Source organism: Vidua macroura, chromosome 21 (genome assembly GCF_024509145.1).
Source record: "Vidua macroura isolate BioBank_ID:100142 chromosome 21, ASM2450914v1, whole genome shotgun sequence".
In the NCBI taxonomy this organism is placed as follows: Eukaryota; Metazoa; Chordata; class Aves; order Passeriformes; family Viduidae; genus Vidua; species Vidua macroura.
Genome location: NC_071591.1, coordinates 819,876 through 833,827, shown reverse-complemented (window position 1 = coordinate 833,827; position 13,952 = coordinate 819,876). Strand labels below are relative to the sequence as shown.

Sequence of the window (13,952 nt, the reverse complement as noted above, 5' to 3'; positions counted from 1 at the left end):
CCATCGCACGGCCGCAGCTGCCGGGGCAGGCCGGCCTCCCCCGGGAGCTCGGGAGGCACCGGGGCTCCATCGCACGGCCGCAGCTGCCGGGGCAGGCCGGCCTCCCCCGGGAGTTCGGGAGGCACCGGGGCTCCATCGCACGGCTGCAGCTGCCGGGGCAGGCCGGCCTCCCCCGGGAGTTCGGGAGGCACCGGGGCTCCATCGCACGGCTGCAGCTGCCGGGGCAGGCCGGCCTCCCCCGGGAGTTCGGGAGGCACCGGGGCTGGCCCGGAGGGACCGCGCGGGCCCGGCCCGCCGTCACCACGGCGACGGGGGCGGGGCCCGGGCCGCTCGCCCCGCCCACGCCGCCGTTCGAACGGCCCAATCGCAAGTTCCTCGGCCGGGGGAGGGGCCCGAGCTGGGGCGGGCGGGCACGGCACCACCCTGCGGGCGCTGATTGGCCGAGGCCGCCGCCAGCTCCCGCCCCCTCGCGCGGCGATTGGCCGCCGTGCCCGTCGCTCTCGCACGAGGCCGGCCCCTCCCGCCCGCCCCGGGAGCGCGGGCGCCGCTGGGCCCGGCGGGAGGGCCGCGCGCGCGGAGCGGGGCGGGCGGGGCCCCGCGCGGGGCGGGGCGGGGCCGGGGCGGGGCGGGGCCGGCGGGCGGGGCGGGGCCGGCGCTCCGCTCCCTCTCGCGCGCCGCTCGGCTCCTTCACAGGGTGACACGTCTGCGGTGAGTGAGTGGCGTTGGCAGCCTGTCAATCCCTCACCGGAGCGGCCATCAAACAACATAAAACACGCGCGGGCACCGGGCGCGGGGCTCATAAATTCCGGCGGGCCGATATTTTTGCACATTGCTTTGCAGAGAGTGTGTAATTAATTTTTTTACAGTTCTTTCCCCGTTATTTCCGCTCTTTTCTTTGCACAAGTTCAAACTTTTGATTGCTGCTGTCTCACCCCCGTGCACAGACTTGGGATCGTTTGTTATTTGGGGGGGAGGGCGATTAATTTTTTTTTTTTTTTCCCTCTGTGATTTTGTTTTCTTGGCTTTTTTATGTTGCAATTTGGGGGTGGGGGTGTTCGCTGGTTTGTTGTGGTTTTTGCTGTTTGCACCCTCCCAACTTCTGAAGGATTTGAAAGCGACTTTTTTTGATTTTGCATTTAATTTTTTTTTTTTTTTTTAAATTTTTGCAAAGAAGATTTTTGGACAAGTGGGGAAAGACATAAAAAGCAACAATAAAAATAAAAAAAGGAAAAAAAAAAAAGCTTTGGAGGAAGATTGTACCAGGAAAACCTCACAGAAATCTGCTCAGCTCATTTATCCGAGGCACCAATATGATGATGATGAAAGAAGATTGTAACTAAAGAAGAGAGTGATTTACTGCCCTGGGAAGGAGAAGAGAGTGGAATAAACAGCTGAGATCCGGTCAAAACACAAATACTACATTTTTTTTTTTTTTTGTTAATTGTTTTGTTTGGCTTTTTTTTTTTTTTTTTTCCCTTTTTTCGTGGTGTGTGTGCAGAGCGCGGTCGGGAGCGCGGCACTGGGACTGAGCGGGGCAGGCGCTGCCGTGAGCGCCCGGAGCGCGGCCCGGCCCGGAGCCATGGACGATCAGTCCAGGATGCTGCAGACTCTGGCCGGCGTGAACCTGGCCGGGCACTCGGTGCAGGGGGGCATGGCCCTGCCGCCTCCCCACGGACACGAAGGGGCTGACGGCGACGGCAGGAAGCAGGACATCGGCGACATCCTCCATCAGATCATGACCATCACTGACCAAAGCCTGGATGAGGCACAAGCAAAGTTGGTTTCGTCTAATTAAACCTTGTCTTTTAAAAAAATTATTATTAATATTATTATTTTTTTTTTAATTATTTTTGGTGTGTGTGTGTGGTTTTTGTTTCTCTCCTTCCTGCTCCTCTGCAGAGACCCGGAGTCTCACAATTAAGAGCAACTTCTTGGGGCCGTAAGAGAAATTACCAGCAGCCAAGGCAGAGCCAAGTTGCTATTTAATGATTTCTTTCCTTAAAAAAAAAAAAAAAAAAAAAAATAGATCTGATAAATGTAGAAGTATGCGATGGTTCTGCCGTCACTGTGGTGCGCGGGAGGCTGTGGCTGGTCCCTGCCCGTTCCCGCTGGACACTGTCCGGTGGATACCGGCCTTTGCGCCGCCGTCCGTCCGTCTGTCTGTCCGGCCATCCCTCGAAGTACAACTTTGCCTCTTTCTTTCTTTTCTTGTCTCAAAGTGGCAGCAGATGAATTATAAATCTGACCAGATATTGCTGCAGGAGAGGGTGTGTGCGTGTGAATAAAACCCAAACCGAACCCTGTCTCTATTAAATCACGATAAATACAAAAACAATGTTAACTCTGTACACCTCCCCCCCCCCCCCCCTCCTCCCCAATCTCCTTAATAAATCAGTTCTAATATCGCAGGACGGGGACGAGGGGGGTGGTTTTTCCCCCTCGTTCGGGCGGTGTTTGCACAAAGATAATTCCGCATGGAAGCGGAGCGGGATGAGGGAGGTTCCGGCCGGCCCTCGCTGCCCGCGGCCCCGGGACCCCCGGCCGGGGGGCGAGCGGCCCCAGCGCGGGGCCGGGGAAGGCGCCATGTTGCCGGAGCCCGGCGCTAACCGCTTGTCCTGTGCTCTCTTGCAGGAAACACGCCCTGAACTGCCACAGGATGAAACCCGCCCTGTTCAGCGTCCTCTGCGAGATCAAGGAGAAAACAGGTACGGGCCGCCCGCGCCGCCGCCGCCGCAGCCATCTTAGCGCTCCCGCCCGGCGCCGCGCCGGGCCCGGCGCCCCTCACGCCGCCGGGGGCCGGGCCGGGCCGGGCCGGGGCAGCCCCGCGGGGCCGGGGGCACCCGGCGGCTCGGGAGGCGGCGGGAGCGCCGTGAAATGGCGCGGGGGTGCCCCCCCCGCGGCCCCGGAGCGCCCGCGCTGCCGCGGTACCGTCAGACGGTGTGTGAAAGACATCCCGAGGCGCTGTGACCGCGGGCTTTAACCCCGGGACGGCACCGTGAGCTTTGTGAGCGGCGGGAGCGCCGAGCCGAGCCCGAGGCGGCCCCGCCGTGGGCGCCCCGACCCCGCTCCTGTGCCCGGCGCTGCTCCGGCGCCTCCCGGGCGCTGTGTTTTTAAACGCCAACATTCTCAAAAATCGTCTCAAAAGTGCGATTTTTTTTTTTTTTTTTTTCCCGTCTACATTAACGCGACAGGAATAAACCCCGTGCTTTTCTTGTGGGCAATCTAGGAGATTTTTTTTGCAATTTTTTCACATCACTGAATTTATAGAATTTTTTGTTTGTTTGTTTAAAGAAGAAAATTTGCAAAGTATTCTGCTTTGTATTACGAGAACAAAGACATTTAGTGAAAATAATATTTAATGAGAACAAGAATATTTATCAATAGTAAGAACATTTAACAATAACAAAAACATTTATTATGACTGGATTTAAAAATGAATAGCCAATGATTCACATATAGCTTAAGCCATTGCCTGGCTTTTTAGCTCTATGTGATACTCAATAACGTTCTGCTTAATTCCACACTGAAAAAATAAAACTGGATGAAAACAACCCAACGTGAAATCATTGCAAATCTGAGCTGTGGAGCCCGGAGTGAGCGGTTCTCTGTGAATTATGGTGCTTTATGTCCAAGGGTTTCTTTGCTACCGGGGATCCACTTCAGTTCCTGCTGACAGCTAAGCACTAGGGTATTGACTGTGTTGTGAATATTAAGATTGATTCTGCTTTATGTTGCATTATATTACCCGGGATAAGGGGAATGATCCCTCTCCCTTCCCACCTACGTACGTTCCACCTCGGTCGGCTCGTAACCCCTTTCCTTGGCTTGTGTGTTTGTTTCCTGCCTTTCCCTAAACTTCTTTGCCTGTCCTGCTCCGGAGCCAGAGAGCAACCTGCCCTCGGTGTTCAGACATTTGCAGGAGGCTCATTTCAATTAAGGAGGCAGGCGTAGGTCCCTCGGTCACTTTATTTGCAGAGGGCTTAGCCTCAGTGTTTTGAAAGGCAAGTGTAGTCAGCCACATGTCAGAGGTGAGCTGCGAAGAAAACCCGAGTCCTTTCAGCAGTGGGATTACTGGCACAGGGTGTTTGTGAGGCCGCCGCTGTCTCGCAGGCGAGGGGGAGCCTGACAAGAGACTCTGTGCTCTGAAACCTTTTGGGGTGTTTCTGTGACAACTTGTAAGTTGGGATGCTGCATTTGTGCTGCAAGAAGTCGAGCAAGTTTTCAAGTTATCTCTCTTTTGTGAGATCCCTGAGAACCAACAAAGAGTGAAGGCGTCTGCCTGCCCAAAGGCGAGCTCCTGCCAGCCCCGCAGCACGGGAGGGACACGATTAATGCTCTGAGTGATTGATGGAGATGGACCCACACCTCCACCAAAAACTCTTCCCGGAAGGGCACCTTCACTCAGGGTCTCCCAGTTGAAGTGAAATGTCTGTGCAGGCTTTACTTAGAGTGATAAAGCAAAGAAAATGTGAAAATAAATTGTAGCCTGTTTTGTGGAAGCTGTTCTCAGAGGGAATGGCTCAAACAATTCTAAGCTGGAAGCTTGAGGAAGGGTCTGAGATGCACTTAAAGCAGAGGTGTCCCCCTCTCCGCCTAGGCTCTGCATTGTCTTGTGGTCCAACAACTGTCAGGTGCCTAAACCTGCCTCCGATGGGGTCATGTGCTGGCGTTTAATTCTTCCTGGTCAGAACCAAAGTTCACCTGGGTGTGGGAATTGCCATGATGGTTTCATCACTGTCTTCCTCCAGAGGTGAGGAAGTCATGTCTGTTCAGAAACAAGTCATGCGATATTTAAGTCATTTTTAAATCGAATTACGTATTTATTTGCATTTTAGTAGTTTTGAGTACAGTCAGCGAGGACTTTGTGAGACTGGCTGGGAGAGAGCACAAGAAGGAATCCTCAGTTTGCACGGAGCCACTGTCACTTCCCAGCAAGGGTTAATGGATACATCTCATTTCTGAAAGCCTCACACAGGGTCAGGAGCTGAAGATTTTTATTTTTTTCTCCCTGTGAGGTATTTACCATGTACAAAGCAAATCACCGAGTTACTGAATTTAGCCTGACATTTCTTTTTTAACATTTTAACATTTTCAGAAGTGCTGCATAATACATTTAAGTGCTTTACAACTATTAATAGCTGTGTGTATTCTGAGAGGCAACCACAAGGTAGCATGGTGTTCATAAAGAAACTGCCACCTCTGGCTTTAATTAGTTCAAAGAAAAATTATACCAGCGTTCTACCGAAGCCCCTCCAATAAAATAGGAAGATAAGCAAGTGAGGACCCAGTGGCTCCCTTTGGCTGTGCTTTGCCTCTCGCCGAGGTGGCACTGGATGCACGCTCACATCTGTTGCATACCTGTGTCACACTCCGTTTCCTCATGTCCTGCCAGAAGGAATCAAAAACTGATTTGCACCATTGTTTGGTTTTTTTAATACCTCTTTTTTACTGACTGAAACACCTTCAGACTGGTGATTTTATTAAACTTCCTCCAGGATGTTGCTCAACCTGGGGTCCTGGTTATTCTTACGGAGAAAGAAGTGAAAATATATTAATTCTTGTAGTCTTAAAATGTCTTAGGGAATTGCGTTTATTTCCCAATGGAGAAACATATTATTAGGTCCTGGACTGCGTTGATAAATAATTTGGTTTTTTTGTCTTTAAAAGTCATTTACAGAGACAGGATCACACGTTTATAAAAATATCTGAATTCATGTGCATAACCGTGCACACATCTACAGTTATTTATTTATTTATTTATTTCCCCAAGTCCAGCAGCAACAATGATAGCTGCCAACCAACCCCGAATTTACTGTCACCACCACCCCTAAATAGCATTCATTTCCTAGTAAAGCCTAATGGCATACATGATGGTTTGCCAGATTTGTGGCCTTTGTGAGGCTTATAAGCAGGACTGACTTGGGAAGATCATAAAACTTAATGAACTTCTCGACTGCAGGAGGTGTCCGCAGGGGAAGCGAAAGGCCTGCTCGGCTGCTCGGGCTGCTGCAACTATTTTTTATGTCTAAAGAGAGAGGATGAAAATGTTCATGAAGAACGTTCTCCCCTTGCATAGATTTTTTTGTTTTAAAGAATGAATAAAAAAGCTCTGAAAAGCAGACAAACCGCGTGTTAGCCACGGGGTTGATTCCTCGCTGTTCCCGTGTTAAGTTACCTTTTATTTTTATTGCTACAACTGTAAATAGCCGTGCGCTGCCGTCCCTGTGATTAAAGGGCTGCACCGGGCCCTGCCTCGCTGCAAAGCTCCTTATTGATGCCCTGGGCCGGGCGCTCAGGAACGCCCCTTGTCAATATGCTGCAGAGCCTGGAACCCGGGCGAGGGCACTCCTTGGAGCAGCGCTGCCTCGGCGTGGCTCTGGCAGAGTTGGAAAATGTTAACCCCTGTCGGCACCGCGGGGCTGTAAAAGGCAGCCGCAGCACTCTGCCCTTGCACCGCACGAATTTCAACTTTTCAGCGTTTGTAAAGTGACGTTTAGTGCGAACAGCTCTCAGTAGCGCACTGTAACCCTCAGTCCTGGCGGAACACGAGAGGATTCAGATGGAACAATGAAATGGCACTGATAGCATACATTTATGTGCCTGTGTGTGGGAGTGTGTGTGTGTATTTTGGCTATTTTCTAAATATCGGCTGTGATGTTATTGTTACTTACTTTAGCTCTTTAAAATATTTATGTGCAGTCCTGTTTTTTTTTTCTTTTTCAAGCTGCTAAATACATATTTTGTTGTTCCCTGACTACCTGGAGAAGTCAGAGCTGGGTGTTTATGTGCATCCAGCTCAGCTTAAATTGTTTAGCTTTTGCTTCCATCTCATGCTTCAGTACCAAGGTTTGTCATCGACCCAGTGGTTGTACTTTTGAATGTATTTTTTTAATTGCCAGCAGATGTATTACAAATGATGCCGTGCAGCAGAATGTTTGGTCGTTTGCACTGTCCTTATGGCAATGACATTGCTTTTCTTCATAAATGTCCTACTAGGAAAAAATAAATTGAATAAAGTGTCTTGATTATCGTTTGGTCATCTGTTTCCAACACATTCATTATCAGCAGCCTGGTTCTTTGGTGGATTTCTACCAAGGCACTTCTCTAGTTGAGAAAATGGCGATTTGGTGATTATGGCCATTAGAGAAATTCATGGTATTTTGTCTCTCAGAACCTGAGACTGCACCTTACCTTCAGTGCTTTCCATTGCTGGTGCTCCTTGCTGCATTTAAATATCCATCTTCACCTTGAGTACTGGGATTAGTGGTTCCAGAGATTTTTTTTCCCCTCTGTAGGGGATAAATTTGGCCCTACTTGTCAATATTAATTTAGCCAGGAGCAGGGATTTATTTTATTTATTTTATAGCTGTCTTTCATGTGTTTCCATTTATTTTTGAATTCGACACATTTGCTTGCTTATCTGAAAATACAAAATTATAGCAGTTACCGTGTGGTGTATTTTAGGATGCTTCTTGTAAGTTAAGGAATTTTTGCATTCAGAGATAAATTATTATCATGGCATGTAGGGAATGCAAAACAGTTTTGTTTTTTTTTTTTGGTGTTTTTTTTTTTTTACAGGATTTAACACATTTATCAAGCTCTGTTCCTGCAGCTTTCAATGGAAAAGTTGTATGATATGGATATTATGCTGTCTTTTTTCAATTTAAACATTGATTTGTGTGAAACATTAATATAATGATATTTGCAGTCTACCGTAGACAAATATAAGCAGAATTAGACACTCTAAATTGTTACAAATGCAAGGCAATATTTAAATCTGAATGAAGGCTGTATTAATAATGACGGAGCGGAGCGCGTGGCGGTCCGGTTTGGATGTGCCCTCAGATTTTAGGCTTGTTTTTCAATTCCTCGCACATCGTGCCCATGATGGCTCGATGAGTATTTTTACGAGCGGCAGGAATGGATGTGGATCCGTGCGCGACTCCGAGCGAGCCCAAAGCAGCGGAGCCCCGAGCGGAGCTGCGCGCCCGGCGCCGCGCTGGAATCAGCCGGAGCTGTCGGAGCGCCGCGATTGACACCCCGAGAAGAATGCTTTGTTTGTTTGCTCAGCAGTCATGTTTAATGCTCTTCGCTTATCAAGGTGATCAGCATGGTTCAGATAACACATGCCTGACACCGCCTGCCTTTTCTCACCAGCGTGTTGACCTTTTGTCACGTTTGCTTTTCTCTGGTAGGCAATTCCTGGCTTTAAGTGTGAATGGAGTAAATAATTCACATCAATATTTAATATAAATTATTAAAGTTTCTGTCAGCTCTTACAGTCCATGCTTTTATAGAGTTGGAGTAGTTCATCAGCCAAACAGATGAATTGTGCAGCTCAGCTGGACATTAGAGCTCCTCCATCGTGCTGCCGGGACTGAGGGAGGAAGCAGGGAATTAAATAGGAAAGGTAATGCAGCCTGCTCCTTCAACACTGTTTTTCAGTACTGCACATTCTTTAGGAAGGCTCGAAGCACCAGATAAATATCCAGCATAATTTATTTTGGTATGACTGTACTTTTTTTTCCCCTTCACGTTGCAAATGGAAATGCAGAAAACCCCACTGCCCCCCGGCATTTTCTTCTACTCTTTGTTACTGGCCTTCCTTGGGTGCTCCAGGCCCTTCCTGGGCGCAGGGTGGGAGTGCTGGTGTTGGGAGGTAGGGTTTGGGTGTTTGTTTTTTTTTTTTTTTCCCTCAGTGTTCTATTTATATTTTTAAAGACTGGTGCGGAGCCCTAAGGTGATGAAGTTTCAGGGGTTTTTAGACCGCGTTTATAAATTACAGTTTATATTTTGCAAAGTGACCTGTGATTGAATGTAGATTCTGAAAACATTTTTTAAAGGAGAAAAGCTCTGATCTCTGATTGTAACAGCTCGAATGTGTTTATTGCGTCAGGAATTGAACAAATATAGCATGTTTTACATAAAAGCATATAGCAAAAATCATTATGCACTTACTTTAATGTTATGCTGTTTTAGGTATTTCAGTCCTTTTGTTAATGATCAGTTCACTGCGTGTTGCACAGTCACAGGGACTGCAACAATGTGAATCACTGAATATCCCATGTAATACAAATCCATCACCTGGAAGGGAGGTGGGTTTGTATCATGTGTTTACAGGTCAAACCCTTTTGCTATACTTCAGTCATGCATCAACATTTAAAGCCAATCTCTCATTCCTCATTGTCCAGCAGGTGGCTTTGTCATAGATTATTTAATTTTTAATCATTTATTGTAAGTGGAAAAGGTTATTTAATAATATTATCCTGACAGCATTTTTTAAAAGAACAACAGTTTTCCAGTATGTCCTGTGGTGTATGATGGGGTCAATGGAAGCATCTAGAGAGCTTCAAGTACACAATCTAAATTAAGATTCTAAACAGGCATTACAGATGCTGGTAACTTTGGCAATTATCATTTTGTTTGGTGAACAGTAGTAAAACAGTGTGCGGTAAAAGTGTTTAGAGAGAGAGGATAAATAAATTGAACAGTTTTGCAATGCAAAGTGGTTTGTGGTGTTTTTGAGGATTTCTTGGCTCTTGCTTAACTGCTATTGTGAAGCCTGGAGCAGATTTTCCCATTGCTAATGCCCTAGAAGTATTAATTCACTTTGATATGCTAATTAGAGGGCATTATGCAAGAAATGAGATTAAGTGGCAGCATGAAGCCATTTGCCTGTCAGTAAATTGAGAGCTTTAGCATCAGGAGGAGCTTTGTTTTTTCTGAGTTTCTCTTGGTTTTGCATATAAATAAAATTGATTGAAAGGTCTAGAGAAGCTTCTAGAACATTGGTGGTTCTTTTTCTCCTTCTATGATTATTTAAACTTCATGTTAAAGCCTTTCTCTGAATATTAATTGATCTAATGGGAGATACTGAACATGAAGAATTTCATTGTATTCTCAGTTACTGTATCTTAACAAAAGGAAAGTATTAGAATTCTTTGTGTCATCTGATTTTTGTGGGATTATTTTAGATATATCTTACAGCTTTGTATTCTAATGCCTCTGCCTGCTCACAGCTGCTGTGCTGGGAGCTGTACCTGTGTGGAGGTGGTTTTGCCAGTTCTGCTGTTTTGGGGATTGGTGTGAGGGCCCAGCTAGCTGAAGGCAAATGGAAGGCTCCGATTCCTGGCCAATGGGGCTGTGGACATTTGTCACCCCCCTCACCCACAGCTTTCCCACCATTTCTGATGCAAATCACACATGTATTTTCCTTCCTTTAGGAAAGAAGGGGTTGTAATACTGACCATAGATTTTATTCAACTGTCAGAAATTGTGTTAAAGTAACATTAAGGGATTGACTTACAGCCATAAGAGTGAGGGAATTTAGAGTTAATAGTTAAACTCTGCCCTTAACTCAACTCATTGAACCTATTTATTAGAGCATATATGATACATAAGATCACTGTGCTGAGACCTCTGCTGTAGCAGGATGCTCCAGGATGGCTCAAAGATGAGATGTTCTGATCTAGTTCAATTTTTCCTTTGTTTTTTGAGGATTGGAGTTTTCGTGTGTGTGTGGTTTTCATTCAGCCTCTGAGTTGCTTTACTACAGTTTTTTGATTAGTTTTGGTTTTGCAATACTGTTTCTAAAAAAATCAGAGAAGCAATTCTGGAAATTGAACAAAAATTTAGCAAAAAATAAACCCAAAGCAAACCCAGCCCAAGCCTCTCTAGTCCTCTTTGCCTGAGTGCAGCAGAGTGGCTGTTTGAGTGCCCATCTCCTCCACAGATCATTGTCGCAAAGTCAATCAGGGGAGCAGTGCTGGAGTGACAGTGCTTGTTATGAGCCCCAATAGTTATTTAAAAGAAAGGAAAAAGGATAAAAAAATGGCCCAGAGCTGCGTGCGGGGGCTGTTCATGCTGGATGCACATGCTCTCCCTGATCCTGGCAGCTGAAGTCTATCACTGTTGGGAAATTTTTAACATGAACCACATGAGACACAAACGGCGGCGGTTTCCCCGGAGCCACGGGGGTTTTCACGTCAGCGCAGGACAACTGGCACGTGCACTGCGGGTCCCTGCCCGCCGTCCCTGCCCGCGGCGCCCGCCCGCCCTGCTCGCCCTGACAAAGGGCCCCAGTGCCGTTCTCATGGGAAGCGTGATGGCCCTGGTCACCCACAGCTCCCCAGAGCTTGGCCCAAAGAATCCCATCAGGAATGTATAATCCAAAACTTTAGTTGTCATAGTGAACCTTTTTTGATACTGGAAGGAACAAAACCATCACCCGACACTGCAAAGCCAGTTCTCACAGGCAGCAAAAGGAAGCGTTGCTGGGCTCCAGCTGCTCATTTTGGGTTTCAGATTGCTGAACAAAAGAACTAAGTAATGAAAATGTTCTGAAGCCGACCTTAACTTTACCAGTAGACCCCTGATGGTGTTGTTTCAGGAGAAGACGGTGCTGGAGAGGAAATCCTGGCACTGCTGGTTTGAGTCCTGGTGCTGCTGTTGAATGGGGAAGAAACCTTCCTCTCGTTGAGTGAGGAGGGATGTGGTGACCTCGGTAGGGCAGGCCCCGAGCTCGGCCACCGCCTCATGGAACTGAATGCAAGAGCTTGCTTCTCTTATCTTTAAAATAGGAATGTTATCCATCTGGTTTTTTGTGAAGGTTGTGTTGTCTTGGTGCTGTGTGTTAAAAATGAATATTTTTATCAAGTGTTGGGTTTAATTAAAATTGTTATGTCAGAGGTAAATTTACAGTTTCCACTTCATTCCACTTTGGCCGCAGACGAGTCATACCTCCTGGAAATGAAGAAATGAAGCTTTCCTTAGACTTCTTCTTTTCTTGGCTTTAATCAGGAATGTTTTTTGACTCCATGGTTAGACCTCTGCTGTAAGGATATCAGGGTTTCGTGCCTTGGTGGTTGGTTTGCTCAGTACTGAAGGAGAAGGCTTGCTCCGGTCGCCGGGGATCGGTGCTCTCCTTGCACAGTAGCTGTTCGAGGCAGGCTGGCACACTCAAAAGGCTGTGCCAGGCACACTTTCTTGTATTTGTTGATTAAAGAAGGAAGCGTGCTTTTAGCAAGGTTTGTAATTACAGAACACCCAAATGTTTGCTTATTTTCTTTCATGTGAGATCCTGGTAGCGTGATTGACTGTCACTAGTAAGAACAAGTTACAGTAGATTGTGCAATGATTCTTATTTGACTTCAAGGATGTATTTATTACCATTTTTGTACAAATTATACTAACATGAAAAGTTGTGGAAATGATTGTGCACTAGATAAGGTGATACATTACAGGAGTGGTTGGGTTTATGGAGCTTTATGCCGAGGTTTTCTCAGAAATTATAGCACAGTCCTGTCACTATAAAACCTGGAGATACACTTGGTAATAACATGCAGTGGAGGGGTTTTTAGGATTTCACTTGTTATTCAAATAGAGTGGGAACTATAGGTTTTTCTACCTCGTATTTCTTTCTTGTGTTGCACTGGGTGAAGAGGGGAAAGGAAGCCCGAGGACAGCAGAGTGGGCGCTGGGGTGTGGGCACCACATCCTGCCCGATGCCCCCAGTGCCACAGAGCTGCGGAGGTTTTGGCACTGGTGGGGCTCTCTGGGTACCCAGCGCTGGTGTGGCACGCTGGGGGAGGTTTGCCCTCCAAAGGCAGCTGAGGAATTTTTCTGTGAGTTATTTCTTGCTTCCCCTCCACTTGTTAGGGCAGTGACGTGATATCAATATGGAGCTTGGGAACTTATTGACTTGTTGGTTCTTGACCTTTTGACTGTGACCAAGTATAGAAATTGAATGTCTGAAAATTAAATGATAGACTCTTTCTACATAAATTCTTGGATGTCAGTGTATTACATGAACTAATTTCGGTTTACCTAAATTTATGGTGTTTTGTGTTCAATAAAGGAAATATTTCTTCCTTTCAATATATCCAGCACCTAATAATATTGTAGTTGCTAACACTAAACAAATCCATTTCCTTTTACTGACTGATTATCATAACAGCTGCTGTTTAATCACCGAGATTGTTATGTAACTTTTAAATCTCTAATATTTTGGAGAGGTGCAAGTGACATCATCTTGCTGTGTAGTGGCGTGATGTCGTCGGTGCTGAACCACGCGGCTGTGTTTTGTGGGGCTCCAGACTCAAGTTCTTACTTAGTTTAGTCGTATTTAGTGGGCTGAGGCCACATGCCGAGCGAACTGCCTGTTTGAAAGGAGACCCAAAATAGCACAGAGTCCGTGTCCTGCGTTCCATGAGACAAAAAATGGGTATTTGTTTTCCCGCCCTAAAACTGTGGCACGGTGGGGCCTGATGGAGATGCCGCGCGCCGGCTCCTGTCCGATGGAATTAGCTGACTGCTCCACAGGCAGGGCGAGCGGCGCTCCGGCTTTGTGGCCGGGAGCGAGACTCGGGCCTCCAAACCGGGGTGACGGAGCTGGCGATATTGTTCTCTCCGAGTGCCGCAATAAGGCCGTGGTCAGCACTAATGTAAATATTTGTACAACAACCATGTTCTACAGCCTCCAATTTAATGGTAAAAATCTGCCCTGAACGCCTGGGTAAATATATGCTGAGAACAGACGCCCATTCACTGGAGAAACAATTGACTTTAGGTTCTTTGTTGTTAAAGTGGCCCCCAGTGACGGGCTGCGGGGAGGCGATAGCGGCGCGGGCGCCGTCGGGCTGGCGGCTCCCGGGCAGTGCCCGGCGCGGGGAGCCCGCACCGCCCCGCGCCGCGCCGGCACGGCAACGGGAACTTGTCAATGGAAGAAAAAGAACTGTAATCGCGCATTTACATATGCTCCTAATTGTTGATTTGGGGATTTTCTATGAATATGGCTTCACAAAACAGATGCTGTTTAAGAAAAGGGGGAACATAATTTTGTGGGCAATGAATTAAGTGTTTTTGTGGCCCTCTCATCCGTAGCTAGGAGCAGTTTGTGGACCGCGTCTGTGAACGCCGCTCATAATTGTTTTTCACACATAAGTTATGCAAAT

General features: G+C 47.2%; 1 protein-coding gene and 1 long non-coding RNA gene across 7 annotated transcripts in view; one reads left to right on the top strand and one right to left on the bottom strand.

Moving 5' to 3' along the window:
• Nucleotides 1–653: 653 nt before the first annotated feature.
• Nucleotides 654–13,952, top strand: part of PBX3 (PBX homeobox 3) — a 102,024-nt gene continuing 88,725 nt past the window's right edge. For 2 of the 6 annotated variants that reach the window (XM_053996403.1, XM_053996408.1), the window contains exons 1-2: nt 663–1,776; nt 2,632–2,705. In XM_053996403.1, the coding sequence (XP_053852378.1) occupies nt 1,580–1,776; nt 2,632–2,705 (271 nt within the window). In that variant the 5' untranslated portion in view covers nt 663–1,579. Of the gene's footprint in view, nt 1,777–2,631; nt 2,706–13,952 lie in introns of all 6 variants that reach the window. The other 4 variants (XM_053996406.1, XM_053996404.1, XM_053996405.1 and 1 more) reach the window with 4 other exon arrangements.
• Nucleotides 1,965–2,782, bottom strand: LOC128817679 (uncharacterized). The gene is made up of 2 exons (XR_008440255.1): nt 2,608–2,782; nt 1,965–2,255 (listed from the first exon to the last, which is right to left on the bottom strand). It is a non-coding gene; the product is annotated as an uncharacterized LOC128817679 (long non-coding RNA).